Raw genomic sequence first — 27799 nt, 5'->3', positions numbered from 1 at the left:
TATTGAATGCAAACAATTTGCGAACGAGCAACGATAAAAATAGGTCCAGGTCTTATCAAACGATCAACGATTTCTTGTTCGTTCGTTAATAGTTAACTGCTATTTAACCGAACGATTATGGTTTAGATTCGAACAATTTAACGTTAATCTGAACGATAATCTTCCCGTGGAATAGGGCCCTTAGGGTATGTTCACACGGAGCAAAAGCAGAATTCCGCAGCGGATCTCCTCACTGCTGCAAACTCTCTGCACAAAGAATTGACAAGTCAACTCTTGGAGCGGAGGCGCGCGATCCCTCCCATAGAGACACCGTGTGACAATGAGGCAGGCAGGATTCGGTGGTGGAGAGATCAGCCGTGGAATTCCACCACTTTTGCTCCGTGTGAACATACCCTTGGGCTGCGTTCACACGCTGTACAAACAGCGGCCATTGTTTAACGCTACCTATGGCCGGATTTAATCATCGTGATCAAAAAGCTGTATACAGATGTATATAATGTTATATGAATAACTTGTGATGTATATAGTGTTATATATAACCAAATAATAATTTTGAAAAACTGTGAGCTCTTCTGTGAAAGCAAAACGCTCTCAATCCAAGTTACTCCTAAACCAAGGTACCACTGTATGTGTGTGTGTATATATATATATATATATATATATATATATATATATATATGTGGTGTTTGTGCTGTACAGCTGCTGTTTTTTTTTTTGTTAATCACCTCAGCCTCCCTGTAGGCGCTGTAGCTATAGTTAGGTAACAGATCACAGCTCTGCCCTAATGGAGCTGAGCTAGAAAGCAGCCAAGCAGCAAGTACCGAAGAAGAAAATAAATAACAGGCAGCAATGAGGACATATGGGCCCTGACTTCCAGAGAACATTTCACAATACAACAGGGCAATGGCTGTAATACACAATAGTATCCTGCTGGCCTTAGTAGCAGCAGATTGACGTTAAATGCTGTAATTTAGTCTATGATTTACAAGTGCTCCCAGAAGCCTTACTGACAGTCTGTGTGGGCAGCAATACCTCTGTACTGTGCCTCTCCAGTGCCTCCCTATAGATCGTATGGTGTATGTAAATTATTATTACCGAGACATATATATGCTTGTATTTCTATAAAGTTGTAATAGTATGAAATGTGTAGAGCAATATTAGGCCAAACATGATGATCTATACTGCCCTATGCACATATTACCACTAGAATGTGTGATAGCAATTTGTATGGAAACCATTAGAGATGAGCGAAGTGAATCTGACTAATTCCGATTTGCAAATTCGCTAAACATGGCGGCTGCACGTTAGCTTACAGCAGTGATTTTCAACCTTTTTGAAGCTGTGGCACACTTTTTATACTTAAAAAATCTCGGGGCACACCACCAACCAAAATGGCAAAAAATGACACTAAAACAGTACATATTATACATATAGTTAATGATATAGATTCTAAATGTATTTATACTCACTCAGTGTGAAACCTGGGCCTGTTTTATTCTTCCCCCTGTGCTTCTCTCCTGTGCTTCTCCCCCCTGCTTTTCTCCTGTGCTTCTCTCCCCCATGCTTCTCTCCTGTGCTTCTCTCCCCCATGCTTCTCTCCTGTGCTTCTCTCCCCCATGCTTCTCTCCCCCCCTGCTTCTCTCCCCCATCCCCAGGTTTCTCTCCCCCCCTTCCTCCTCACCTCCTCAGAGATGGTCCGCCTCACCTACTGCCCGCCCGTAGGGACCGGACGTGCTCCTCCAATCAGCGGAGACCGGGAACGTGGAGCGCTGCGGGGGCCGTAGCGCACACGCAACCGCCCACATTATAATCCGCCACTGATCGCTGCGCATTGGCAGGGAACAAAACACAGGGGCACCATATTTTGGGGAACTTTCCCTGCGGCACACCCGACCATGTGTCTTGGCACACTAGTGTGCCGCGGCACACTGGTTGAAAATCAATGGCTTACAGTACTGTCTTTTGGGATCATCCATAATCCCTAGCGCCAGTCCAATTAGCTGCAAACCCCACTGTGATGTCAGCAACCCCCCTCCCCCTCTACATAAGGTGACTGGCTTCCTGGAGGCGGCCAGTCGGCTGTGTATAGTGGAGAGCAGGTTGCAGCAGGCAGTTACAGCAGGACGAGAAATACAGAGAGATGGAGACAGGGAGGAGAGGTGGATTGTGGGTGGTTTACTGTGGGAGCAGAGAAGCCATTGTCCAGTATACCAAGTAACTGGGTGACTGTTGATTATACCAAGTCACTGGGTGCTGGGTGTGTATTATAAAAAGTAACTGGGTGCTGGGTGTGCATTATAGGTAGTCAGTGGGTGCTGGGTGTGCATTATAAAAAGTAACTGGGTGCTGGGTGTGCATTATAGGAAGTCACAGAGAACACAGTGTCTTAATACCTCACTGGGTGCTGATTTACCAATGTCCACTGCTCTCCTGGGAGAACATTGATATTACGCCACTGATCCACCAACGTCCACTACTGTCCAAGGAGGAAATGGAATGATTGACAGGCTTGTCCCTCTGTAATAGTCCCACTATTGTAGCTACTATAGTTTGCCTGTTGTAATAAAAAATTGTTTATATGTGATTCACGAATATTCTCAAACTTCGCGAAATGAATTTCCAAGTGATTCGCTCATCTCTAGAAACCATCCATATCTGTACAGATATGAAGAAGTGGACCTGAACCTTTAGGCTAGTATCTTTTTCTTTCTCTGTTAAGCAATTTTTGAGAAATTTGGAACATGACCAGAAAATGGAGAAAACAGCATCTGGAGACTTGCAAAACACACTGGGGGAGATTTATCAAACATGGTGTAAAGTGAAACTGGCTCAGTTGCCCCTAGCAACCAATCAGATTCCGCCTTTAATTCTCCAAAGAGTCTGTGAGGAATGAAAGGTGGAATCTGATTGGTTACTAGGGGCAACTGAGCCAGTTTCACTTTACACCATGTTTGATAAATCTCCCCCACAGTGCTAACCAGCCTACTATACCGGCATTGTACATCTAATAAAGTGTAGGGAGGACGTTGTAATGTCATCCACTGTAGAATTCTCATTTGCTACATATATCACAATTGGAGATAAGTGAACCCCAAGCACATTCGAGTTTGTCCGAACAATCTGCACTTAATTGGCTGAAGAAGTTGGATGCAGCCCTAAGGGCCCTATTACACAGAAAGAATTGTGCGAAAAATCGTTACATGGTTTGTATTTCAGCGATAGACTTTCCGTGTATATGCAGGCGAGGGTGAAATGACTAACGGAAATTCATTCCGTCGTCGTCGATCGCATCTTTTGAGCTGACCTAGAGTATACAAACAACTGTAATTACCACCGTCGTTCTGTGTATTATGGTGAACGAGTTCAGGTCGTTCCTAAAAGCTCTTGTTTGCAATTGTTTGTCGAGAAAATAAAAAATCCCTTTGTCTAATAGGCCCTAAGGGGCCCTATTACACGGAGCGATAATCGGCCAGATCAGTGATTGGCCGAGCAGATACGCAAACTATTACGACCAACCGTCTTGGCAACCTACAAAATCAAGGTATACTGAACATTTTTGTACAGCACTGTGGGATATGTTGGCGCTATATAAACCAGTTAAATAAATAGATCCATTTAAAGGAACAGGCAACCAATAACCAAGAACAAAACTAAAGTCCATATTCTGTACAAAAAAGGAGCAAAACGTTACTCGGTTCTTGTCATTCTCACCAGAGCGCTTACAATACACCGCGCTGTGGCGGAGAACATGCAGAATTTAGCAGTTGTTAGGAAATGTATCCATAGCAACCAGGCTGACAGACATGACTGATCAAGCTGATCATCTGAAAGCTAGATTGGCGCAGCACCAGCCGCAGAGGGGGAGAACAGAAGCTTGGCAGGGTCTTTTCTATGGCTGTGTTATTAGCTCTTACAATTGGGCTTTGTATTTATTAGAAAGCGTTATGGGCCCAATCCAGGTTTATGGAGATCTCACCCATATACTCACATTCTCTGTGAACGGGGGAAGTCACTTCTGTCCTTAATATAAGATATTTGGGGATGACCTATTCATATACTACTCCATATAGTGGTTTCTAGATCAGCTGCCCCGTATACCCTGGGCTTTTCCATTGTCTGCTCCACCTGTATACTCTCAGGGATTACATCCTCCCCGGGGAAATCAATTTCTCATTTATTCTGGGCTTATTATGTTGTGTGTGCTTATATATTTGATTTCTTTTATTGCTTTTCGTGCTCTTTAATCATCCCCGGCACAGTAATTAGATTGTGTAATGTCGGTAGGTTATTTTTATTGCTCATCATACTTATGTTCGGTGAGAAGATTACGTGGCGGATAGCCATTTGTTTTCCTCTTTATTCACTGGGGGGAGCTTTCCTTTTATCTCCTAATTTTTTTTTTAATATGGATTTGGTGTTAGTATTGATCTCTTTATCATTCTATTACTTCCCTTATTAACTGTTAAATGTTAATCAAAGCCCCTATTACTCGGGCCGATGCATGACCTGTTAGGTCGGCGCTCGCTTGCTCCTTGTTTCCCGCTATTACACATGCCAACAGCAAGCGGGTAAGTGGGGGGAGCCCATAGAATACAGTGGCGGTCGTACGTTTAACGATTTCGAAGTAACAATTTATTTTTAATAATGATCAGCGTTTAGACGGAACGATATATCGTACGGAAAAATCGTCTTGCAATCGTTTTGCGATCGCTTAAAGGGAACCTGTCATCCCCCGTGCCGGGGTGACAGGCTCCCGACCCTCCGCCGGAGCACCCTATACTCACCTGATCCCGCCGGGTCCCGCTTCTGGAGGTGGTCGGGTGACTGAGATATAGAGAATGACAGGCGAGTCCGACGCTCCGTCATTCTCTATGGTGGACTCATCTGAGGAGCGCGCGCGCCGAGCTTCGGGCGCTCATATCTCAGTCACCCGACCACCTCCAGAAGCGGGATCAGGTGAGTATAGGGTGCTCCAGCGGGGATCGGGAGCCTGTCACCCCGGCACGGGGGGTGACAGCTCCTCTTTAAGCCTATCTCACACATAGGTTAAATCGGTGAATGACACGGAAGATCTGCGAATTGTTTGCAAACGACGATTTAAGAACATGTTGTAAGATCTAAATGAACAATTTCTCGCTTGTCGTTTGATCGTTCGCTGCGTTTACACGTACGATTATCATTCGAATTCGATCGTTATCGTGCAAATTCAAACAATAATTGTTCCGTGTAAACGCAGCATTAAAGACAACGATCGGCCGACATCATGCAAGTTGGCTGATTGTTGCCTTTTATTACACAAAGTGATTATCGTCTGTAATGGCCAATAATACGGCCGATAATCGCTTTGTGTAATAGGGCTACAAGTCTGTAAGACCAGCCAACTGTCTAATGTGTATGGGGGGTGTTTTTACTCCTCCCAGACAGATGATGTGGAGGGAGGGAAGGATTGGTCATATTGGATGTCAACTACCGGATCCTTCAGTTTTTGGAGAGATAAGTCACCATCAGATGAGTCAACCAGTGACTTATCCCTTCTCTCTTTATTCGGAACATATGCATGCTCACTGAGAATGAAAACTGGAAGAGATGACTGATGGCTACCATTCTCATTTTAACCCTTTCCTGGTGAAGGACTTTTTGTAATGCCATAACTGGCATTGACCCTAATGGTTTGACTTGGGGCCAAATGCAGCTCCAGGATGCAGAAACTAAACATCTTCTTCAAAAAGCTGCCAGAACACTTACCCAAGTGTGGTCCTGGAATGGATAGCAGCTGGTCAAGAAGCTCTGGTGGGACACAGGCAGAGGTGGAAATGCAGAAGACACAGTACAGTCCAGTGTGGGTTAAAGGGAGAAAAAATGTTTTTCAATCAACTGCTGTCAGAAAGTTATACAGATTTGTAAATTACTTCTATTAGAAAAAAGTCTTCCAGTACTTATCAGCTGCTGTATGTCCTGCAGGAAGTTGTGTATTCTTTCCATTCTGACACAGTGCTCTCTGCTGCCACCTCTGTCCATGTCAGGAACTGTCCAGAGCAGTAGCAAATCCCCATAGAAAACCTCTCCTGCTCTGGACAGTTCCTGTCAGGGCAGAAAGCACTGTGTCAGTCTGGAAAAAATACACCATTTCCTGCAGGATATACAGCAGCTGATAAGTACTGGAAGACTTAATTTTTTTAAATAGAGGTAATTTACAAATTTGTACAACTTTCTGACACCAGTTTATTTAAAAATATTTTTTTCCTCGAGTACCCCTTAAAATAGTCAGTAGCAGGAAACAGATTTAGTAAGTGGCGCTGGTCAGTAGCAGGAGATTTAGCCCAGCGAGGGTAAGGCTACCACAAGATGGAGCTATAGCACAGTTGAAGTTTTTCTGGTAATAGCAGGATAAAAAGCTTGAAACAGGCTGGGTTCAGTGTTGACAGTCTGGGTCATGCACAGTGTAGTACACAAGGAAGGGATAGAGATAGGCTATGGCAGGTAAAAAGACACAGGTCAGATACAAGTTACTAAATCAGAAGCACAGAACTGCAGATCTCTGAAGTATAATGCCAGTGGTTGCCATGTGGTTGTTCTGGCACTCACCCTTGTCAGCTCATGATTGTCAGGATTGTGGCTCTAGTTACAGCCCAGGCTGAGATAGAGAGGGTAAAATGGTAGCTATGTATCAGTGCAGATCTGACTGCAGCCCATCTGAGGGAGGAGAGGATGGTACGCAGGGGACGGAGACGGACCAAAGGGCAGACTAGATGGGCCGAGCGGTCTTTTTCTGCCAACAGTCTGCTATGTTTCTATACAGATGTCTGATGTGTTTCAGCTATACATCCTTAAAGTGACTGTACCACCAGGCCCAGGCTGGAGCCGACCGAGTGGGAAGAAACTCCAGCCCCTCCATGACGTGACTCCATTAGAATCAATGGAACCCTATCATAGAGGGGCTAGGGTTTCCTCCCACTAAGGGTGGGTCCCCCCGCCTCCACTGCTTCAGCCTGGGCCTGGTGGTACAGTCACTTTAAAGAGATACTCTGGAAAGTAACTAATATTATTTTTTTAATTATAATTCATTGCAATATAACTTCAATAAAATAAATATGTATACTTTTTTTGTTTTAACGTTATCTTCCATTAAGTGTTGGGAAGATTCAGGGACACCGCTACAGCCGCTGAATGGCTGAGCAGTCACATCTCAAGTCCCGTCTCAGACCAGGAAGCGTCCGGAGAGCGAAGCGACAGAACCCAGGTGTCACTGCTGGAGCTGGGGTGGGAGGTTACATAGTTACATAGTTAATACGGTTCATGGCCATCAAGTTCAATGACACATGTCCATCAAGTTCAACCAAGGGGGGGTTGGATGGAGGGAAGGGGGGTATACAAGGAGGGGATGGATGGAGGGAAGGGGGGTATACAAGGAGGGTCTGGATAGAGGGAAGGGGGGTATACATGGAGGGGATGGATGAAGGGAAGGGGGATATACAAGGGGGGGTTGGATGGAGGGAAGGGGGGTATGCAAGGAGGGGTTGGATGGAGGGAAGGGGGGTATACAAGGAGGGGATGGATGGAGGGAAGGGGGGTATACAAGGAGGGTCTGGATAGAGGGAAGGGGGGTATACATGGAGGGGATGGATGAAGGGAAGGGGGATATACAAGGGGGGGTTGGATGGAGGGAAGGGGGGTATGCAAGGAGGGGATGGATACAGGGAAGGGGGACAGATGATGATAGGTTCTATACATATGCATTTATATTATTTTGGTCTAAGAACTTGTCTCCCCCTGTTTTGAAGCCCTCTACTGTTTTTGCTGTGACCAGATCCTGGGGTAGACTGTTCCACAGATTCACAGTTCTCATGGTAAAGAAGACTTGTCGCCTCCGGAGATTGAACCTTTTTTTGTCTCCAGGCGGAGGCAGTGCCCCCTTGTCCTTTGAGGGGGTTTTACCTGGAACATCTTTTCCCCATAGTTCTTGTAGGGGCCGTTTATATATTTAAATAAATTAATCATATCTCCCGTTAAACGTCTCTTCTTGAGACTAAACAAAAGTAATTCTTTTAATCTCTCCTCATAACTAAGATGCTCCATTCCCCTTATTAGTTTAGTTGCCCGTCTTTGTACCCTCTCCAGCTCTAGAACGTCCTTTTTATGAATCGGGTTCCAAAACTGGACAGCATACTCCAGATGAGGCCGCACCAAAGCTTTATAAAGCGGTAATATTATATCCCTGTCCCGAGAGTCCATGCCTGTTTGATGCAATAACAATATCCTGCTGGCCTTAGAAGCAGCTGACTGACATTGTGTGCTGTTCTGTAGTTTATTATCTACAACAGGGGTGGGGAACCTCCAGCCCGCGGGCCGCATTCGGCCCCTGAGACCTCCCTATGCGGCCCGCAGCTCCCCTGTGATGCGTGCCCCTCTGGAGGAGGAAGGAGCCGGCGCACGCAGCATCCTCCTGTGTCTGTGACAGCTGCCGGACACAGGAGGATGCTGTCTATGCCGGCTTCTTCCCCAGCAGAGCAGCGCGTGTCTTCAGTCTCCTGCGGGCCGCGCGCGATGACGTCATTTCATCGCGCGCAGCCTGCAGGAGAAGACCGGCACAGAGGACCTGGGGCAGAAGAGGACCTGGTCAGCGTGGGACCGGAGGTAAGGTGAGTGGGATGTTTATTTTTTTTTTATTTGGGGGTTAAATAGGCTACCAGGGACATGACTGATGGGGGTTAACTAGTCCACCAGGGACATGACTGATGGGGGTTAACTAGGCTACCAGGGACATACCTGATGGGGGTTAACTAGGCTACCAGGGACATGACTGATGGGGGTTAACTAGGCTACCAGGGACATGACTGATGGGGGTTAACTAGGCTACCAGGGACAAGACTGATGGGGGTTAACTAGTTCACCATGGATATGACTGATGGGTGTTATTTGGCTACCAGGGACATGACTTGGGGGTTAACTAGACTACAAGGGGCATCACTGGGGGTTAACTACAATAGCAGGGGCATCTCTGGGGGTTAACTACAATAGCAGGGGCATCACTGGGGGTTAACTACAATAGCAGGGGCATCACTGGGGGTTAACTACAATAGCAGGGGCACTAGGGGAACAATACTTTGCCTTGCCCTGGGTGCTGCAAACACACGCTACTAACTGCTGCGCACGGTATGCGGCCCTCGAATGATTTTATTAATGCCCGACCGGCCCTCGACATGAAAAAGGTTCCCCACCCCTGATCTACAAGTAAACTCAGATCCTTCTCCATCAGTGACTCTTCCAGAGTAACTCCCCCTAGGACATATGATGCATGCGGGTTATTAGTACCCAGGTGCATAACTTTACATTTATCCACATTGAACCTCATTTGCCAAGTGGACGCCCAAACACTCAGTGTGTCTAAGTCATCCTGTAACATCTGCACATCTTCCATAGACTGTACTGTACTACAAAGCTTGGTGTCATCTGCAAAGATAGAAACATTGCTGTTAATTCCATCCTCAATATCATTAATAAACAAGTTAAACAGAAGGGGGCCCAGTACTGACCCTTGGGGTACACCACTTATTACCGGGGACCATTCTCAGTAGGAATCATTGACCACCACTCTCTAGGTACGAGTATTAAGCCAGTTTTCAATCCAATCCAGTTTTCAATCCAACTAAAGTTTCCAAACCGATAGACTTTAACTTACCCATCAGACGCCCATGAGGAACTGTGTCAAACGCTTTTGCAAAATCCAGGTACACGATATCCACAGCCGCGCCGCCATCCAGGCTTCTACTTACCTCTTTGTTGGTTTGGCAGCTTCTGTCCTTAGTAAAACCATGCTGGTTATCACTTATAATACTATTAGCCCCTACATATTCCTGGATGTAGTCCCTTATAAGCCCCTCAAATAGTTTCCCCACAATGGACGTTAAAGGTGTATTCCCCCCAAGAGCCAAAAAATGAAATTCCCCCAAACCTAGCTGGTCTTACTCACCAAGTCCTCCTGAGTATTTTTTAGCCATCACCCGTCTTTCTAGCTGCTGCCGTTCTCGAGAAAAAGTTTTCTTAAAAAAAAACAAAAAACGATATATGTATACAAGATGCCGCTGGCCAGGAAATTTCCCAGCATGCAGTGCTTCCTGCTGCTTGCTGGGACCTTCCAATAAGACATGTTGGGAGAGTTGGTAGTTCTGCAACCGGGTCAGTTGCAGGGCGCTTGGGGGGAGGGGTACCGCGGCCAGCACCGGGCGATTCGCGCGCGGGGGGGGGGGGGGGGTTAGGGGGTTGCCACGGCCAGCTCCTAGTGAGTGCCGGGGTTGGGGGGGTGGGGTAGGGTAGGCCAGCGTTGGGTGATTCGCGGGGCGGGGAGCACATATTGGGGGAAATGGGGTTCAGTGGACTTGGTTAGAAGCGCTAACCCAGCCCATTAAAGAGACGGAGGACACATGATGCCGACACGGAGGGTGGGGGCCAGGATTAGGGAGCGTGTCGGGTTGGACTGAGATTTGATGATTCTATGCGTTCGGTGGGGGTGAATGCATCTAGATAACAGCAAAACTGTGCAGAATCCATAATAACTTTATATTGGAAAGATGGAAAGCTACGGGTGGGCAGCGTATTATTGCAAAAATAATTTTGGGGGAATACCCCTTTAAGCTTACGGGTCTATAGTTACCTGGGGAAGTTCGATAGCCCTTTTTGAAGATCGGCACTACATTTGCCTTACGCCAGTCCCTCGGCACAGTACCAGTTAGCAAAGAATCACTGAATACGTCATACAAAGGTAAAGAAATTACAGAACTGAGTTCCCTAAGAACTCTGGGGTGTAATCCATCAGGCTCTGGAGCTTTGGTTACATTGAGTTTATTTAATTTATCTTAGACCATATCTATAGTATAGTATAGTAAGTGTATGTAATTGTTTTCACCCATCCCTTTCCGGGGCATTGCAGAAAAATGCTTGCCGGACAGAGAACACCTTTAAGCTCTCTCTTTTGCGTATCTTAAATGTTGTCAATTTTTTGAAAATACACAGAACTGTATCTTGGCTCTAGAACTCATTCCTGTTAGGCTGGGTTCACACTACGTTTTTGCAGTCTGTTTTTTTCATCCGTTTTTTTGCAAAGAACGGATGGAAAACGGATGTATGTATGTGCATCCGCTTTCATCCGTTTTACCATTGAATTCCACTATAAAAAAATGGATCAAAACGGTTCCGTTTTTTTAACGTACACAACTTCAACTTCATTTTTGTGTCCGTTTAAAAAAAACTGATCCTTTTTTTTATATAAAGGAATGCAATGGTAAAACGGATCAAAACGGACGCACATACATGCATCCGTTTTCCATCCACTCTTTGCAAAAAACGGATTGCAAAAACGAAGTGTGAACCCAGTTGATGTGATAATAAGTTATACCCCATTAAAGCATGTGCTTGTGAGTTTCACTCCCCAACCAACTCCCTGATCAGACTGATAGCTGGAGATGGACTACATTGACTATAAGGGTATGTTCACACTGAGTAAAACAGGCAGAATTCCATGGCAGAGCCCCCTGCCGCGGAATGCTGCCTGTCTCAGTGTGACAATGGGATGCCTTGCCCAATTCTTTGAGCGGAGAGCGGAAGTGCGCAAGGCATCCCATTGACACACTGAGGCAGAGGAGATTCCGTGCACAGTCCGCAGCGGGGGGCTCCGCCGCAGAATTCCGCTTGTTTTACTGCACTGCTATGTGTCACCCAACTATTACAATCACTGCAGGTATCAAAACTACAATCTCCATCAAGCTAAAGCTTTGACCCTTTCCTTTCTGTAACAGCTGGAGGGCCGTAGAATAGACGCCTGTGCTCTAAATCATCATTGCTGTTTATCCAATTCTAATTTTATTTTTTTTTACACATTGATTTTTCTCTTCTACCTTTTCAGGCTGGCTTTCAGTGATACACAGTCCCCCTCCCCCTGTTGTATGATCTCCGTCTCATCACAGCAAACTCCATTGTGACACCTATTACACTGTCTCCATCTCCCCCCTGCCGCGTGGGATCGTTCTCTCTCTGACCCTGAGGCAGCCACTTTTTCTCCCCCCTCTCACTACCCGAGGCTTTTATGTCTGCTGCTGAGAGGGTTCTTCTCATTCACTACAGCTTTCTATGACATTTGAGAGAGGATGCAGCTGCAGGGTCCCTCCATTGTTTGTTTAGACACAGCCATGTACATGAGTTTGGTTGTGCTCGGTATTGGCGCATGGTCAGCTCGGCTACATCCATATGTACGTCGCCTCTTCTTTTACTGATCTTACTGATTTTACTTTGCAATTATGTCCTTATAGGGCTCATATACAGGGGTTACCCTAATGGGATAACTTATTTAGTACAATACAAAGAAGAGATGTTTACACCTGAGCTGAAACAGAAGAACAACGCCGGCATATAAAGCTTAACAGGGTAGTTCACATTTTTTTTCTTTTAAATCAACTGGTGCCCGAGATTTGTCATTTACTTCCATAAAAAAAAAATCTCCAGTCTTCCAGTACTTCCAGCTGCTGTATGTTCTGCAGGAAGTGATGTATTGTTTCCAGTCTGACACAGCGCTCTCTGCTACCACCTCTGTCTATGTCAAGAACTGTACTGTCCAGAACAGTAGCAAATCCCCATAGAAAACCTCTCCTGCTCTCCAGTTTGAAAAGAATACCACATACAGCAGCTGATAAGTACTGGGAGACTTAATTTTTTTATAGAAGTAAATCTCTAGCTCTTTCTATCACCAGTTGATTTGAAAGAAAATAACATTTGGTGAACAACCCCTTGAACTACAGCAAAACTGCAATTCTTACTATGAGTAAGACTTCCATGTGACCGCCATGTCATCACTTTCGCCAGCACCTAATGATAAAAGAGGGAGCGGAAACAGGAGGAAAGGTGGGAAAAAGAGTAGGGTCTGATGCCGTACGCACACAATATTATCCTCTCTGTCATTATAACATTACTCCAGATGAATAATACCAGGCTTTACATGAGCAGCTTTAGCGTCAACGCCCCTGTCCCTAAGGGGGCTACAAAAAAGAGATTATGCCACCCGCTCCTCTGATCAAATCAACATTTATCCCGCTTAACCATCAGTAAGAGATTTATCTCTTAACAGGATCTCTCTAATAGATTTATGACTAAGTTAATCAGTCATCCAGTCTCCCTTAACTAATAGTCTGTGACTATAATACCAGGATCAGCATGTCCGCCATGACACCATAACTCATACATGTCCATCTGTAATGGAGGTAACGTGACTATAACAGGCAGGGAAGTAGAATCGCAATGTTATAGCCACATATCGGATAAAGACCCATGGGATTCTCGACTTTAATAAGAGCTTCAACACTATAATTTATTATGTTATTTTATATACAGGCAACTCCAATTGCCCAGTAATAAGTACAGGATGTCTGGGATTGTGCCGGCCTATACATCATCATCTGTCAGCAGCATTTCTCTCCATGCAAATGGGGGATGTGCTACCAATAATGATGGAAAAGAACGGCCGAATGAATGATCTGTAGTGTGGATTTAATAGGGAGGTCAAAGTCTACTACAAGCAAATCAACAAATCTACAATAGGGAGGTCAAAGAAATCTACAAGCACCGAAGCCGAGCATGCGACATTTAATTACCAGTTTATTTAGGTTCAAACCTAAAATCATCGGGCACCGACCGCGCATCACTATTTCACACATTGGTGCCTGATAATTTTAGGTCGGTGGGCGACCAACGATCTCACAAACACCATACATTACCTACACATGTAGCAGGGCTTCTCCCTCCCGGTCCTGCACGCAGCAGGTTTTGGTCTTAGCTGACAGACCGCTCAACCAATCACTGCCCAGGACCGCAGCGGCCAGTGATTGGCTGAGCGGTCTGTCAGCTGAGACAGGCCGCACCAAAGCTGCTGCTTTGTGCGGGATCGGGAGGAAGAAGGAGCGCAGGAGAAGCCCTGCTACATGTGTAGGTAATGTATGGTGTTTTAACAAGGGCTGCAAGGACATCGGTAACAATGTCCCTGCTGCCCTCGCTAAACTATTATCGGGCAGTGGAATAGGCGCAGTAAACGAGGGCCGATCTAGCAGATCGGCGCTCGTTCACAATATTGACCGCGCCCCCATCGGCCCATGGAATAGGACCCTAAGGCTGCTTGGAGGACATGGATACAGCTAGGGCGGAGGTAGAGTACTGCTGCACATTTTTTTTTATTTTAATTTTTTTGGGGGGGGAGTGGGAGCAAAAATTAAAAAAATTGCAAATGATAAATCAGCCAAAGGAGTTGGCTAATCTGAAACCGTGCCCCCTCCTGGCACAAAAACTGGGAAATGGTGAACATGGCATTAACTGAAGAAATCTAGCTTATTTGCCTCGATAAATTTTGCACAAAATAAATAAACAGTGTGCAAAAACTATTACTGCCCCCCCCCCCCTCAAAAAACAAACAAAAACACATTGAATAATTTCCCCCAGTTTCAAAGTTTGGTGTGGAGCAGACCTGGGCATTATCCGTCCCGCTGACCTACTCTGTCCGGCATCAGCATCCCTAGGAGCTGTGCAGCTTCTAGGGATGGCCCGCCGCTGTGTTCAGCCCACATACTGCAGTGTGAGCGGGCTAAACGTGAGGAGGAGAATAGAGCAGCAGGACCTGTCAGTGTTCTTCTTCTCTAATTATTGTCATAGGCTGTGGACACCTCGTGCATGCAGCCTATTAGCCGCTGAGACTTGATCTCTCCAGCAGCCGCGATGGGGGGGGGGCAGGGGGTAGGGAATTATTACTATGAGGGGTTGGTCACAATAGGAGGCATTATTACTGTGGGAGCACAGGTATTTTTACTGTTGGCAGGGGGGAGTGGGGGAAAATAATAAAAAATGGAAACTCACACTGGACGTCATTCTCTACTGGAAACCAGGTACGTCACTTAAGTACCAACTCTTCCAGCTGCTCTGTAATGGCCTGCTCAGCCATTCAGTGACTGGGGCGGTGTCCCACCCCAGTCACCGATTGGCCGAACTGCCATTCACTGCAACAGGTAGGCGGCTGTCAACTGGACCCCGATGGGACACGAGCATAGGTAAGTTTACTTTTTTATGCCTGTCATTTTTTAATTTGGTGGGACTTCTCCTTTAGGCTAGGTTCACACTATGTAATAATAACGTCTTTACTTTTTGAAATAATGGACGTTGTTTGCACAATGACGGCCATTATGAAAGATGTCCAGAATTTTTACATAGTGTAAACCTGGCCTTAAAGAGGACCTGTGCCGTGCCGGGGTGACAGGCTCCCGACCCCTGTTAGATCCCCCTATACTCACGTGATCCCGCCGGGTCCCGCTTCCTGAGCCGGTCGGGTCACGGAGATATCAGCGCCCGAAGCCCGGCGCGCGCGCTGACAGGAGAGTCCGATGCCCATAGAGAATGTCGGAGCATCGGACTCCCCATTCATTCTCTATGGGCATCTGACTCTACTGTCAGCGCGCGCGCCGGGCTTCGGTCGCTGATATCTCCGTGACCCGACCGGCTCAGGAAGCGGGACCCGGCGGGATCACGTGAGTATAGGGGGATCTAACAGGGGGTCGGGAGCCTGTCAACCCGGCACGGGGGGTGACAGGTGTCCTTTAAGTATAAGTTTGTGGAGCATATAAAAGCTTAGCAGAGTAAACGGAGAAGGGAGTTTCATAAGGAAAAAAAAAACATGTGTGCTTTGATAAAATATTATACAAAGTGGAATGTCTAATATGATATTTTAGAAAGGGGAAATGTCTGGTTTCCCTAACCCTTGGGGGACGCCATGTTTTGGCTTAGACTTTCTTTGCCAGTGTTGCATGCTGTCTATTCCTGACCATCCACCTAATTCATGGATGCATGGCCCACATGTCCATACACTTTACTAGATTTGTCAGTAGGACACTTTACAGCTAGTACTGAAGTACCAGTTCTAGATCAATATAAGGTATAATGGTAAATTCAGTTTGGCTCAGTAGAATCAATGGAGAATAGGGGGAGAACGTTATGATCCATTGTACGGATGTTTAATGTCAGCCATGCCTTGTACATATATCGGACAGGACTCTCTGTTGTTTGAAGACTATGCATATATTAAAGAGTATAGGTTCACTAGGGTTAGTATACCATATTACTCATGCAAATAAGTTCTTTACTATACCAGAAAAAGTTATAGTATAACATCCCATTCTTCATCCCTTCATATCTTATAATATGCAATGGCCGGACAGTCTCAGTTTTTTGGCTCCTATGATTATAAAAATTTAATATTTGATGCCAGAATGGAATCAGACTGTAAAATGAATAGATACGTATATGAAACATAATACCTGACAGATCTATAGTCCTAAGCTTAGACTCCACATCATCTGTTTGACCAGCCGCACACTATACCACCCTCTTCCCTTATATTGGATCCTATTTGTGTTAATCCAATAAGTCGCTGTTTTGTTGTCATCTTCATTGTCTTTCCTCCTTATGTGTACTGGGATGAGATCTGCCTCCTTTACTGGTCCCATACCCCTGCACTAAGACCATCTCCGCTCTCATTTCCATATCTTTCCTGGCTCTTCTCCATATCTGTATTACTAGTTCTATTTATCTCGCCTCTTACTATATGGCTCTGCACTTTTCCCATGCATCGCTTTTCTCCCCCGGGCAGATCTCTCAGATCTGCTCCACGCTGCACGCTGTCGGAGAAATGGATCACCTCGCTCTCTTTCTATGGTCTCTTCCGCCACATTTAGCAAATATACACCCTGTAAAGGAGACAGTCAGCTATATCCGTCCAGCCATAGATGAACAGATCTTAACGAAATCGGCAAAAAGTGAAGGAATAAACAGGACGTCGCACTGCTTAAAGGTAAGTGTTAAGGTAATCTAAATTTACCATTTGTACTATTATAGAAAATACAAAAGTACAAATACACTAATAAAACCCAGCCCTGGATGCTCGAGAGGTGGAGGGTGGTCTGGATAATATATGGGCAGATGTGTAATTTTTTTTCCCTTTTATGAATATATACATTTTATATGTATAATAATATATAATGTTTATTTGTGCACTTATTTACTAGGAAAACACCCGGAAACTGCTGAGAGAGTGTTACCTCAGAAATCCATATCCCAGCCCAGCACAAAAGAGACACCTCTCCTATATGACTGGGTTACGTCCTACACAGGTTACCAACTGGTATAAGAACAGAAGACAGAGGGACAGGGCAGTGAGCTCGAGGACCAAGTAAGTAAAATCTTCCTTGAAGAATTTATTCAGCAGAGTCAGCTTCTCCATATGTAATAAAATATGACTTATAAGTCTGTATATATAAATTAATTGACTCTTTTGGTCACTTAGAATTGGACATTAATCTATAAAGATAATGGGGCTGGGTTACTAACATGTTTCCATCATCAAATTGACGTTTTTACCCCAGTTGGTTTCACTTTATTACTAACGTTGTGCACCACAAAAATCTCTAAAAACCAACACACCCATCATTTTCTGCTTTATCGTGGGCATGTTTGTTAAATCCCACCATAATCAATTTATTTATTAAGCAGACTGTCATTTTTTATAGATTTTTCCATTCTGAAAAACAACCACTTCTAGTGTGGCGGGATGGTTGGGTTTTAGTATTGTAACCGCCAGATTTGGGGTCCTATTAGAGAGGCCGATACTAAGGAGCAAGTCAGCGCTGTCCTGTCAGGCTTCTAGTTCCCTGCTTACTGTCTGTGCTATTACACGCACCAACATTCAGCGGAAGGGGGGGGGGGCACAGGGAGCAGCGGTAGGGGCTGCCTAGGCAATCTTTAGATCGTCCAGGTGGCACATAGAAGATAGCGTCAGTCTGCTGTCGCTGCTCCTGTTGCGCAGAGCAAAAGCCAGCATGCCATCACTGTCATTGTATTTTGAGAAAGTGATCATCCAGCATTGTGCTGATCGTTGCCTTTTAACACGAACTATTGCACCAAACGATTATCGTCTGGATTGGCCAATAATTGGCCAAGTACGGCCAATAATCGTTTAGCGTAATAGGGCCTTTACTAACAGCATCAGACACATTCATAAATCTGTCGGTTTTGGGAAACTAAAACCCTGAGGTGTAAGGTTGCCTGAGGAGTAAGTATGCCGCATCTATAATGTGTATTAGAAACTTTTTTGCCTGGCTTGACAAGGGGAAAGTGGGACAGAAGCATGGCTTATATGCAACTCCATGGCCCAGATTTACTAATGTGCCTGGGCCGCACTTCTGGCTTCATCTTGGCTTTTCCGGCACATTTATCGGATTAATCAAGCACCATTCGGGAACCACAATTCCCACATGGTCATCCTTTATTGCTATGAGGGGGCATATCCTCGCTCTGTGCAAATTTGTAATGAGATTTATCAGATGAAAGTGGCAGACAGTGGCACATACTGTAAATGGCCCTAGTGGTGGCAGCAGACATCCAGCATGCTATATTTCCAGTAAATGGGGGGTAACCTTTTGGGGTTTGCACCTGGTGCAGATCGACCAAAAGTTGGAAAACATAGCACAAAACATTTCTGTGACACTTAGCTGCACTCACCAAGATGTCAGTCTGCTGAATACACCTTTGGCCGATAGCTATGGCATGTGCATGGCTGCCTTTACAACCCTACCCTTTACAGCCCTATTCTAGCACAGGGAAAGATGGACATGGAAGTGACATCTATAATAATTTTTACAGCCACGGAGAGCCCCTTTATACTAGCACCCACAGTACGCTGACAGAACTGCTTTAATACTACAATAGAAATAAATGTCAGAAGGAAACTGCAGGGCTCCTGTACTGTATATCATCCCACACACACCGAAACACAATGAGATATGTCGTACTATTTCTGCTTCCTGCATTGATATACAGCATTCCGTACGTAATCTATATCCCGTCTTCTCAGTGCACAATATATGAACCTACAGAATAACATATACAGTGCATTAAAAATCACCAATCCTAAGACTGTCCCAGGAGATAAAAGAAAGAGATTAACTCCCAGGAAATATGGGAACATTAAGTCAGAGCAGATAGAGAGTCCCGGGTGTTATCAGTGATTTAAGAAGCTGTAATCCTCATCAATACATTCTGTTGAGGTCAATATATCTATTTCCAGTCTTCCTGATCTTTACCAACCCTTTAACTTACTTTATAGCCTAATGTATGGACCATTCTGGTTTAGGGGGAAACAGGGATACCTGAGGTATTATTTGATTAATATCTAAAGGTTCCCCCTTTAAGTTAAACTAGTCTAACTACAGAGGCAATACTGGTACTGGCGTGATGATGTCATGATGTAACATAGGCTGATGTGCTGTATCATGTTCCCCTCACCCTGTTCTCTGGTCCCATCCTCTTTTAAAGTTCTAGCTGCTCTAGGAAAAGATACAGCTGTTTTAATACATAAAGATATACAGTTAGAGCCAGAAATATTTGGACAGTGACACAATTTTGGCGAGTTGGGCTCTGCATGCCACCGCATTGGATTTGAAATGAAACCTCTACAACAGAATTCAAGTGCAGATTGTAACGTTTAATTTGAAGGGTTGAACAAAAATATCTGATAGAAAATGTAGGAATTGAACACATTTCTTTACAAACACTCCACATTTTAGGAGCTCAAAAGTAATTGGACAAATAAACATAACCCAAACAAAATATTTTTTTTTTCAATATTTGGTTGCGAATCCTTTGGAGGCAATCACTGCCTTAAGTCTGGAACCCATGGACATCACCAAACGCTGGGTTTCCTCCTTCTTAATGCTTTGCCAGGCCTTTACAGCCGCAGCCTTCAGGTCTTGCTTGTTTGTGGGTCTTTCTGTCTTAAGTCTGGATGTGAGCAAGTGAAATGCATGCTCAATTGGGTTAAGATCTGGTGATTGACTTGGCCATTGCAGAATGTTCCACTTTTTTGCACTCATGAACTCCTGGGTAGCTTTGGCTGTATGCTTGGGGTCATTGTCCATCTGTACTATGAAGCGCCGTCCGATCAACTTTGCTGAATTTGGCTGAATCTGGGCTGAAAGTATATCCCGGTACACTTCAGAATTCATCCGGCTACTCTTGTCTGCTGTTATGTCATCAATAAACACAAGTGACCCAGTGCCATTGAGAGCCATGCATGCCCATGCCATCACGTTGCCTCCACCATGTTTTACAGAGGATGTGGTGTGCCTTGGATCATGTGCCGTTCCCTTTCTTCTCCAAACTTTTTTCTTCCCATCATTCTGGTACAGGTTGATCTTTGTCTCATCTGTCCATAGAATACTTTTTCAGAACTGAGCTGGCTTCTTGAGGTGTTTTTCGGCAAATTTAACTCTGCCCTGTCTATTTTTGGAATTGATGAATGGTTTGTATCTAGATGTGAACCCTTTGTATTTACTTTCATGGAGTCTTCTCTTTGCTGTTGACTTAGAGACAGATACACCTACTTCCCTGAGAGTGTTCTGGACTTCAGTTGATGTTGTGAACGGGTTCTTCTTCACCAAAGAAAGTATGCGGCGATCATCCACCACTGTTGTCTTCCGTGGACGCCCAGGCCTTTTTGAGTACCCAAGCTCACCAGTCAATTCCTTTTTTCTCAGAATGTACCCGACTGTTGATTTTGCTACTCCAAGCATGTCTGCTATCTCTCTGATGGATTTTTTCTTTTTTTTCAGCCTCAGGATGTTCTGCTTCACCTCAATTGAGAGTTCCTTTGACCGCATGTTGTCTGGTCACAGCAACAGCTTCCAAATGCAAAACCACACACCTGGAATCAACCCCAGACCTTTTAACTACTTCATTGATTACAGGTTTACGAGGGAGAAGCCTTCAGAGTTAATTGCAGCCCTTAGAGTCCATTGTCCAATTACTTTTGGTCCCTTGAAAAAGAGGAGGCTATGCATTGCAGAGCTATGATTCCTTAACCCTTTCTCCGATTTGGATGTGGAAACTCTCATATTGCAGCTGGGAGTGTGCACTTTCAGCCCATATTATATATAAAATTGTATTTCTGAACATGTTTTGTAAACAGCTAAAATAACAAAACTTGTGTCACTGTCCAAATATTTCTGGCCCTAACTGTAACCACTACAATACATAAAGATACAGCCGCTACAATATATAAAGATACAGCCGCTACAATATATAAAGATACAGCCACTACAATACATAAAGATACAGCCGCTACAATATATAAAGATACAGCCACTACAATATATAAAGATACAGCCGCTACAATATATAAAGATACAGCCGCTACAATATATAAAGATACAGCCTCACTACAGTATATAAAGATACAGCCTCCCTACAATATATAACTATACAGCCTCCCTACAATACATAAAAATATAGCTGCTACAAAATATAAAGATACAGCCATTAGAATATATAAAGATACATCCTCTCCACAGTATATAAAGATACAGCCTCCCTACAATATATAAAGATATAGACGCTATAATACATAAAGATATAACTGCTACAATACATAAAGATACAGCCGCTACAATATATAAAGATACAGCCGCTACAATATATAAAGATACAGCTGCTAGAATATATAAAGATGCAGCCTCACTACAATATATAAAGATGCAGCCTCACTACAGTATATGAAGATACAGCCTCCCTACAATACATAAAGATATAGCCGCTACAATATATAAAGATACAGCCGCTACAATATATAAAGATACAGCCGTTAGAATATATAAAGATACAGCCGCTACAATATATAAAGATACAGCCGTTAGAATATATAAAGATACATCCTCTCTACAGTATATAAAGATACAGGCTCCCTACAATATATAAAGATATAGACGCTATAATATATAAAGATACAACTGCTAGAATATATAAAGATTCAGCCTCACTACAATATATAAAGATACAGCCTCACTACAATATATAAAGATACAGCCTCACTACAATATATAAAGATACAGCCTCCCTACAACATATAAAGATACAGCCTCCCTACAGTATATAAATATACAGCCTCCCTACAATATATAAAGATACAGCCTCCCTACAGTATATAAATATACAGCCTCACTACAATATATAAAGATACAGCCTCACTACAATATATAAAGATACAGCCTCCCTACAACATATAAAGATACAGCCTCCCTACAGTATATAAATATACAGCCTCCCTACAATATATAAAGATACAGCCTCCCTACAGTATATAAATATACAGCCTCCCTACAATATATAAAGATACAGCCATAAAGATTCAGCCTCCCTACAATATATAACTATTCAGCCTCCCTACAATATATAACTATTCAGCCTCCCTACAATATATAAAGATACAGCCTCCCTACAATATATAATTATACAGCCTCCCTACATTAAATGGCGATACAGCCTCCCTACAATAAATGGTGATACAGCCTCCCTACAATACATGGTGATACAGCCTCCCTACAATATATAAAGATACAGCCTCCCTACAATATATAATTATACAGCCTCCCTACAATACATGGTGATACAGCCTCCCTACAATACATGGTGATACAGCCTCCCTACAATATATAAAGATACAGCCTCCCTACAATATATACAGTAATTATACAGTCTCCCTACAATAAATGGCGATACAGCCTCCCTACAATACATGGTGATACAGCCTCCCTACAATATATAAAGATACAGCCTCCGTACAATATATAATTATACAGCCTCCCTACAATACATGGTGATACAGCCTCCCTACAATACATGGTGATACAGCCTCCCTACAATATATAAAGATACAGCCTCCCTACAATATATACAGTAATTATACAGCCTCCCTACAATAAATGGCGATACAGCCTCCCTACAATAAATGGTGATACAGCCTCCCTACAATAAATGGCGATACAGCCTCCCTACAATAAATGGTGATACAGCCTCCCTACAATAAATGGTGATACAGCCTCCCTACAATACATGGTGATACAGCCTCCCTACAATACATGGTAATACAGCCTCCCTACAATATATAAAGATACAGCCTCCCTACAATATATACAGTAATTATACAGCCTCCCTACAATAAATGGCGATACAGCCTCCCTACAATACATGGTAATACAGCCTCCCTAGAATATATAATTATACAGCCTCCCTACAATAAATGGTGATACAGTCTCCCTACAATAAATGGTGATACAGCCTCCCTACAATATATAAAGATACAACCTCCCTACAATACATGGTAATACAGCCTCCCTACAATACATGGTAATACAGCCTCCCTACAATACATGGTAATACAGCCTCCCTACAATACATGGTAATACAGCCTCCCTACAATATATAATTATACAGCCTCCCTACAATACATGGTGATACAGCCTCCCTACAATACATGGTAATACAGCCTCCCTACAATATATAATTATACAGCCTCCCTACAATATATAAAGATACAACCTCCCTACAATACATGGTAATACAGCCTCCCTACAATATATAAAGATACAGCCCCCCCTACAATACATGATGATGATACAGCATTGCTGCAGCACGGATTGGTTTGGGGCTACACAACCAAAAGGATAAGCAGAAGACCCATTGTAGATGATGCAGCGCAGGTAAGTACGGTAAAACATACAGGTATCACAGGACACAGAGAAAAGAAAGTGACAAGTATCAGGTGGTTAGAACACCCATAGTCATACTAGATAAAATATCAGTCTCCAGATCTGGATGAATGATACACCTACAGGGATGCAAGGTGGTTAAGTAATGTGGTGGATCCGGAGCTGCAGAGGGTAAGTACGGGGATGACTCTAGGACACATCATTTACTAGCTCCCTTGTTCACTGACTACTGACACATGTTATAAAAGCCCAAAACCGACCCAAAACGCCTGTGTTTTCCATCCCTCCATTGACCGAAATGGTTAATGCTTAAAACAACATGAAAACAAAAGAAGTGACAAGTGACTCTTCAGAGCGGATCCGCCCGGCAGCTAACAGTGAGATCAATAGGCTGCTTTTGCATGTGATTAATACATGTGGTTTTTATTAACCGTGTGGACGTTCCCTAAGGATATCTGGATCTCTGGTAAACGTGACTTTTCTTGTCATTCTTCCATGCGTGATTCCTTATCCAGAACTAATCTGGCTTTGGTTAATGATGTGGAATATGCAGAGGTGGTGGGATCATTCTCCAGTGTACTTCCATATAGATGCTGACACAGTATATGACAGATACAGGACTGGGACTAGAAAGTAACCCCACCAGTCCACATACTATATCATCCCCCCATTTCTCCCTATATATTCCGCACCGGATTCTGCTTTATTTGTTCTACTACAGTATATAAGAATACACACCGGGGGAGTATATACAAGCCCTAAAGTGACCCCATACAAATATATGCTAATGAAAGATGAAACATTAACCACAGCTCTTGAGGAAGTCGTGTTTAGGGTTGATGGGACTGGCTTACTATATTTGGGTCATATACATGGTTCATTTGCTTTCATTTGTAGTGGGGTCTGTTGGGTTAAATACGTGTTGTATTTGCTTTTATTGGTAGTGGTTCATCTCCCTATAGCATATGTTTGTTTGAGGCCATTTTAGTATATGTGTATACTCTCCCAGGGTGTTTTTTATTTTTAAATACAGCTTTGGCACTTCTGTATAGGCATTCTGCACTTTATATGCATTGGGTAAGTAGACCACCATATAAGGTAGGTAGACCCCCTCATATTAGGTAGGTACACCCCTAATATTGCGTATGTAATCCACCATATAAGGTAGGTAGGTAGACCCCTCATATTAGGTAGGTAGACCCATTATATTAGATAGGTAGGTAAACCCCTCATATTGGGTAGGTAGACCACCATATAAGTTATAGGTAGACCCCTCATATTAGATGAGGTTTACTGCCATATAAGATAGGGAGACCACGATATAAGGGACATAGGTTGACCCCTCAAATTAGGTAGGTAGACCCATTATATTAGATAGGTAGGTGAACCCCTCATATTGGGTAGGTAGACCACCATATAAGTTATAGGTAGACCCCTCATATTAGATGAGGTTGACTGCCATATAAGATAGGGAGACCACGATATAAGGGACATAGGTTGACCCCTCAAATTAGGTAGGTAGACCCATTATATTAGATAGGTAGGTAAACCCCTCATATTTGGTAGGTAGACCCCCATATAAGTTACGTAGGTAGACCAGTCATGTTAGGTAGGTTGACTGCCATATAAGATAGGGAGACCACGATATAAGGGACATAGGTAGACCCCTCAAATTAGGTAGGTAGACCCATTATATTAGATAGGTAGGTAAACCCCTCATATTGGGTAGGTAGACCACCATATAAGTTACGTAGGTAGACCAGTCATGTTAGGTAGGTTGACTGCCATATAAGATAGGTAGACCACGATATAAGGGACATAGGTAGACCCATCATATTAGGAAGGTAGACCCATTATATTAGATATCTGGGGTGGGCGCCCTGTTGGTGGCCAGAGTGGCCCACCAGCAATTTTCCCCCTGTTAGTTGAAGTTTATAGAAACCTCAGTAATAACATTCCTCTTCTTCCGACATGGTAGTATAGGATACATTAAATGTCCTTATCAGAGGACTGTACCATAGAAATAGTAAATAGACCTAGAGGATGATTTCTCGAACAAATTCACCAGCTACAAGAAATACATAGAGAAAAGTAAAACATGGTTATAAGAAATGGCGAGTACAGGCTTAATAATAGCTTCATATATTTGGGGAAATTCAAAATATTTCTGTCCTCCCTCATTAAGAATTAATCTTCAAGCTTTCCCTTTAGTTCTGTCTTGGACACTAAAGACTAATGATCCATTTAGCGTTAAGAATATATTTAAGGAATTCTACTTAAACCTTTATGAATCTTACATAGTGACCAATGAGGCAGATCTAGTCTATGATTCTGAATTTACCTCCTAAGAAGGTTCCAGTGCTTGTGCTGTGGCCCAGGGTGCTGTGTGGTAATGGCAGGTGGGCTTGGTGTTTTTCTGGTTCACTTGTCACAGTGGCCAGGAATGGTGTTAAAACCCACCCCCGGCCACACGGGCACTAAATAATATAGGAGTGAGCTCAGCAGGTGCAGGTGATAGAGGTGAAGAGCAGTGGAGAAAGTAGAGTTAGCTTAGTGCAGGTGTAGGGACCATCTTGGTGGCCTTGTACAATGAAGTACTGTACTTTGCCGGGATTATAGTGTAGAAGAGTGTGTAGGTGAAGAATACTCGTACTTCAATTTAGATAGCGTTATCTGACCGTCTTCTGCTCAACCAGTTTAGTGATTGCCAGGTTGGGTAATACGAGCCCCCAGGCCTTTACTACTGGGCATAGAAGACTTCCTGAGACCTCCGAGGAGAGCCATGCGTCAGTCAGTAAGATACTTCAGCTTGCTGCTATTTGTCTTACCGGGGACCAGTTCCTTGCTTTGATAACTGTCCTGAGAATAGAGGAGAAGGATCCCGGGCGTAGACAAGTCGTACACTAGAAGATGGTTACCCCTCATGTGGATTCAACACTGCATACTGGAAAAAGTCTCTCTTTTAAGAATCTCTCTCAAGTTGTGTCTTAGTCCCTCCACATCACTACTGACAAAAGACCTCCCACCTCTTTTATAGGGGTGACCGTGTCCAACTCTCATTGGTAGGGCTGTGTAAGAAAGAGGAGAGGGAAGAAGTGTAGTTGGTGGAAAACCGTGTAAGGTACCTGCACCTGTGATTGGTTAAATAGTGAACAAAACAGTACAACAAGTTAACCCATAACCTTCAGATGTGCAGATAGTTTAGTTAAAGGAGAGTGAGACACCTAGTGGGGGAAAATACACACAACACCTTCATCCCCTTTTGTGCTATACCTAACAGAGGTACTTTGCCCAGGTGGTATAAAACTTAGTGGACCACCTGTACCGGGAAACTACACTTGAAGCCTCTATAGATACTGGAAGGGTTGTCAGGACATAGAAAATTAATAGCCTGTCTTCAGAGTGGGCCGCCTATATTAGAGTGACAGGTGTCCTCATTTCCCAGCACTCCCACTGCTCAGCAGTTTGAAGGAGCCTCTTGAACCTACATTGCCATACTATTGGTAGTGGTGGGGCAGGGTACTGCAGGGTCTTTCCATTGAAGAGTACAGGGCAACTCTGTAGTACCTTGCATTATCACCAATAGTACAGCTAGATGTGAGTGCTCCTATACACTGATGAGCGTGCTAAATGGGGGCGGGGGGTGCTTAGAACTGAACCCCACTTTATGTGCATTGCAAAAATATTTTGCTACAAAATAAAAATTCTTAAAAAAAAGACAACTAAACATGTAAGAAGTGTCAAGGAGTCCTTCCTCTGATATTGAAACCTGACAAAAAAATGTGCCCTGACTCATAGAGGCCCATATCCTTGATAAACACTAATGCCAAGCGGCCAGATATTAGTTGTATAGTTCTGCCAGATCGAATGGGCTTCATGCCAGACAAATCCATTGACAATAACCTTCTGAGGTTATACACTAATAGTCCTCAGTCACAGGCGGCAGCACCTTTATAAATTACTAGGTGTGAACCCAGACACATACTGTAATGGGATGCCTTAGACATCCCAGTATAACGTGCTCCTTCCTGTGAAAGGTGAAAGACTTTATGGGCTGCAAGGTGACTTTATGGGCACATTCACACCGTAGCAGATCTGCAGCTGATTGTTTATACATTACAGTAATTTCTTTAGATTTTATGCTGATCCACTCTATATACAGCTATATACCCTAAAGTGCACAG

At 43.8% G+C, this 27799-nt stretch overlaps 1 protein-coding gene across 2 annotated transcripts in view; it reads left to right on the top strand.

Moving 5' to 3' along the window:
* The window catches only part of LOC138789520 (homeobox protein SIX6-like), a 43302-nt gene that overhangs the window by 15197 nt on the left and 306 nt on the right, over nucleotides 1-27799 (top strand). For both annotated transcript variants that reach the window (XM_069968202.1, XM_069968204.1), the window contains exons 2-3: nucleotides 16670-16870; nucleotides 17085-17248. In XM_069968202.1, the coding sequence (XP_069824303.1) occupies nucleotides 16709-16870; nucleotides 17085-17248 (326 nt within the window). In that variant the 5' untranslated portion in view covers nucleotides 16670-16708. The remainder of the gene's footprint in view (nucleotides 1-16669; nucleotides 16871-17084; nucleotides 17249-27799) is intronic.

This window comes from Dendropsophus ebraccatus, chromosome 4 (genome assembly GCF_027789765.1).
Source record: "Dendropsophus ebraccatus isolate aDenEbr1 chromosome 4, aDenEbr1.pat, whole genome shotgun sequence".
NCBI lineage: Eukaryota > Metazoa > Chordata > Amphibia > Anura > Hylidae > Dendropsophus > Dendropsophus ebraccatus.
The sequence above is the reverse complement of the archived record's forward strand: the minus strand, read 5'-3'. Positions and strand labels throughout refer to the sequence as shown.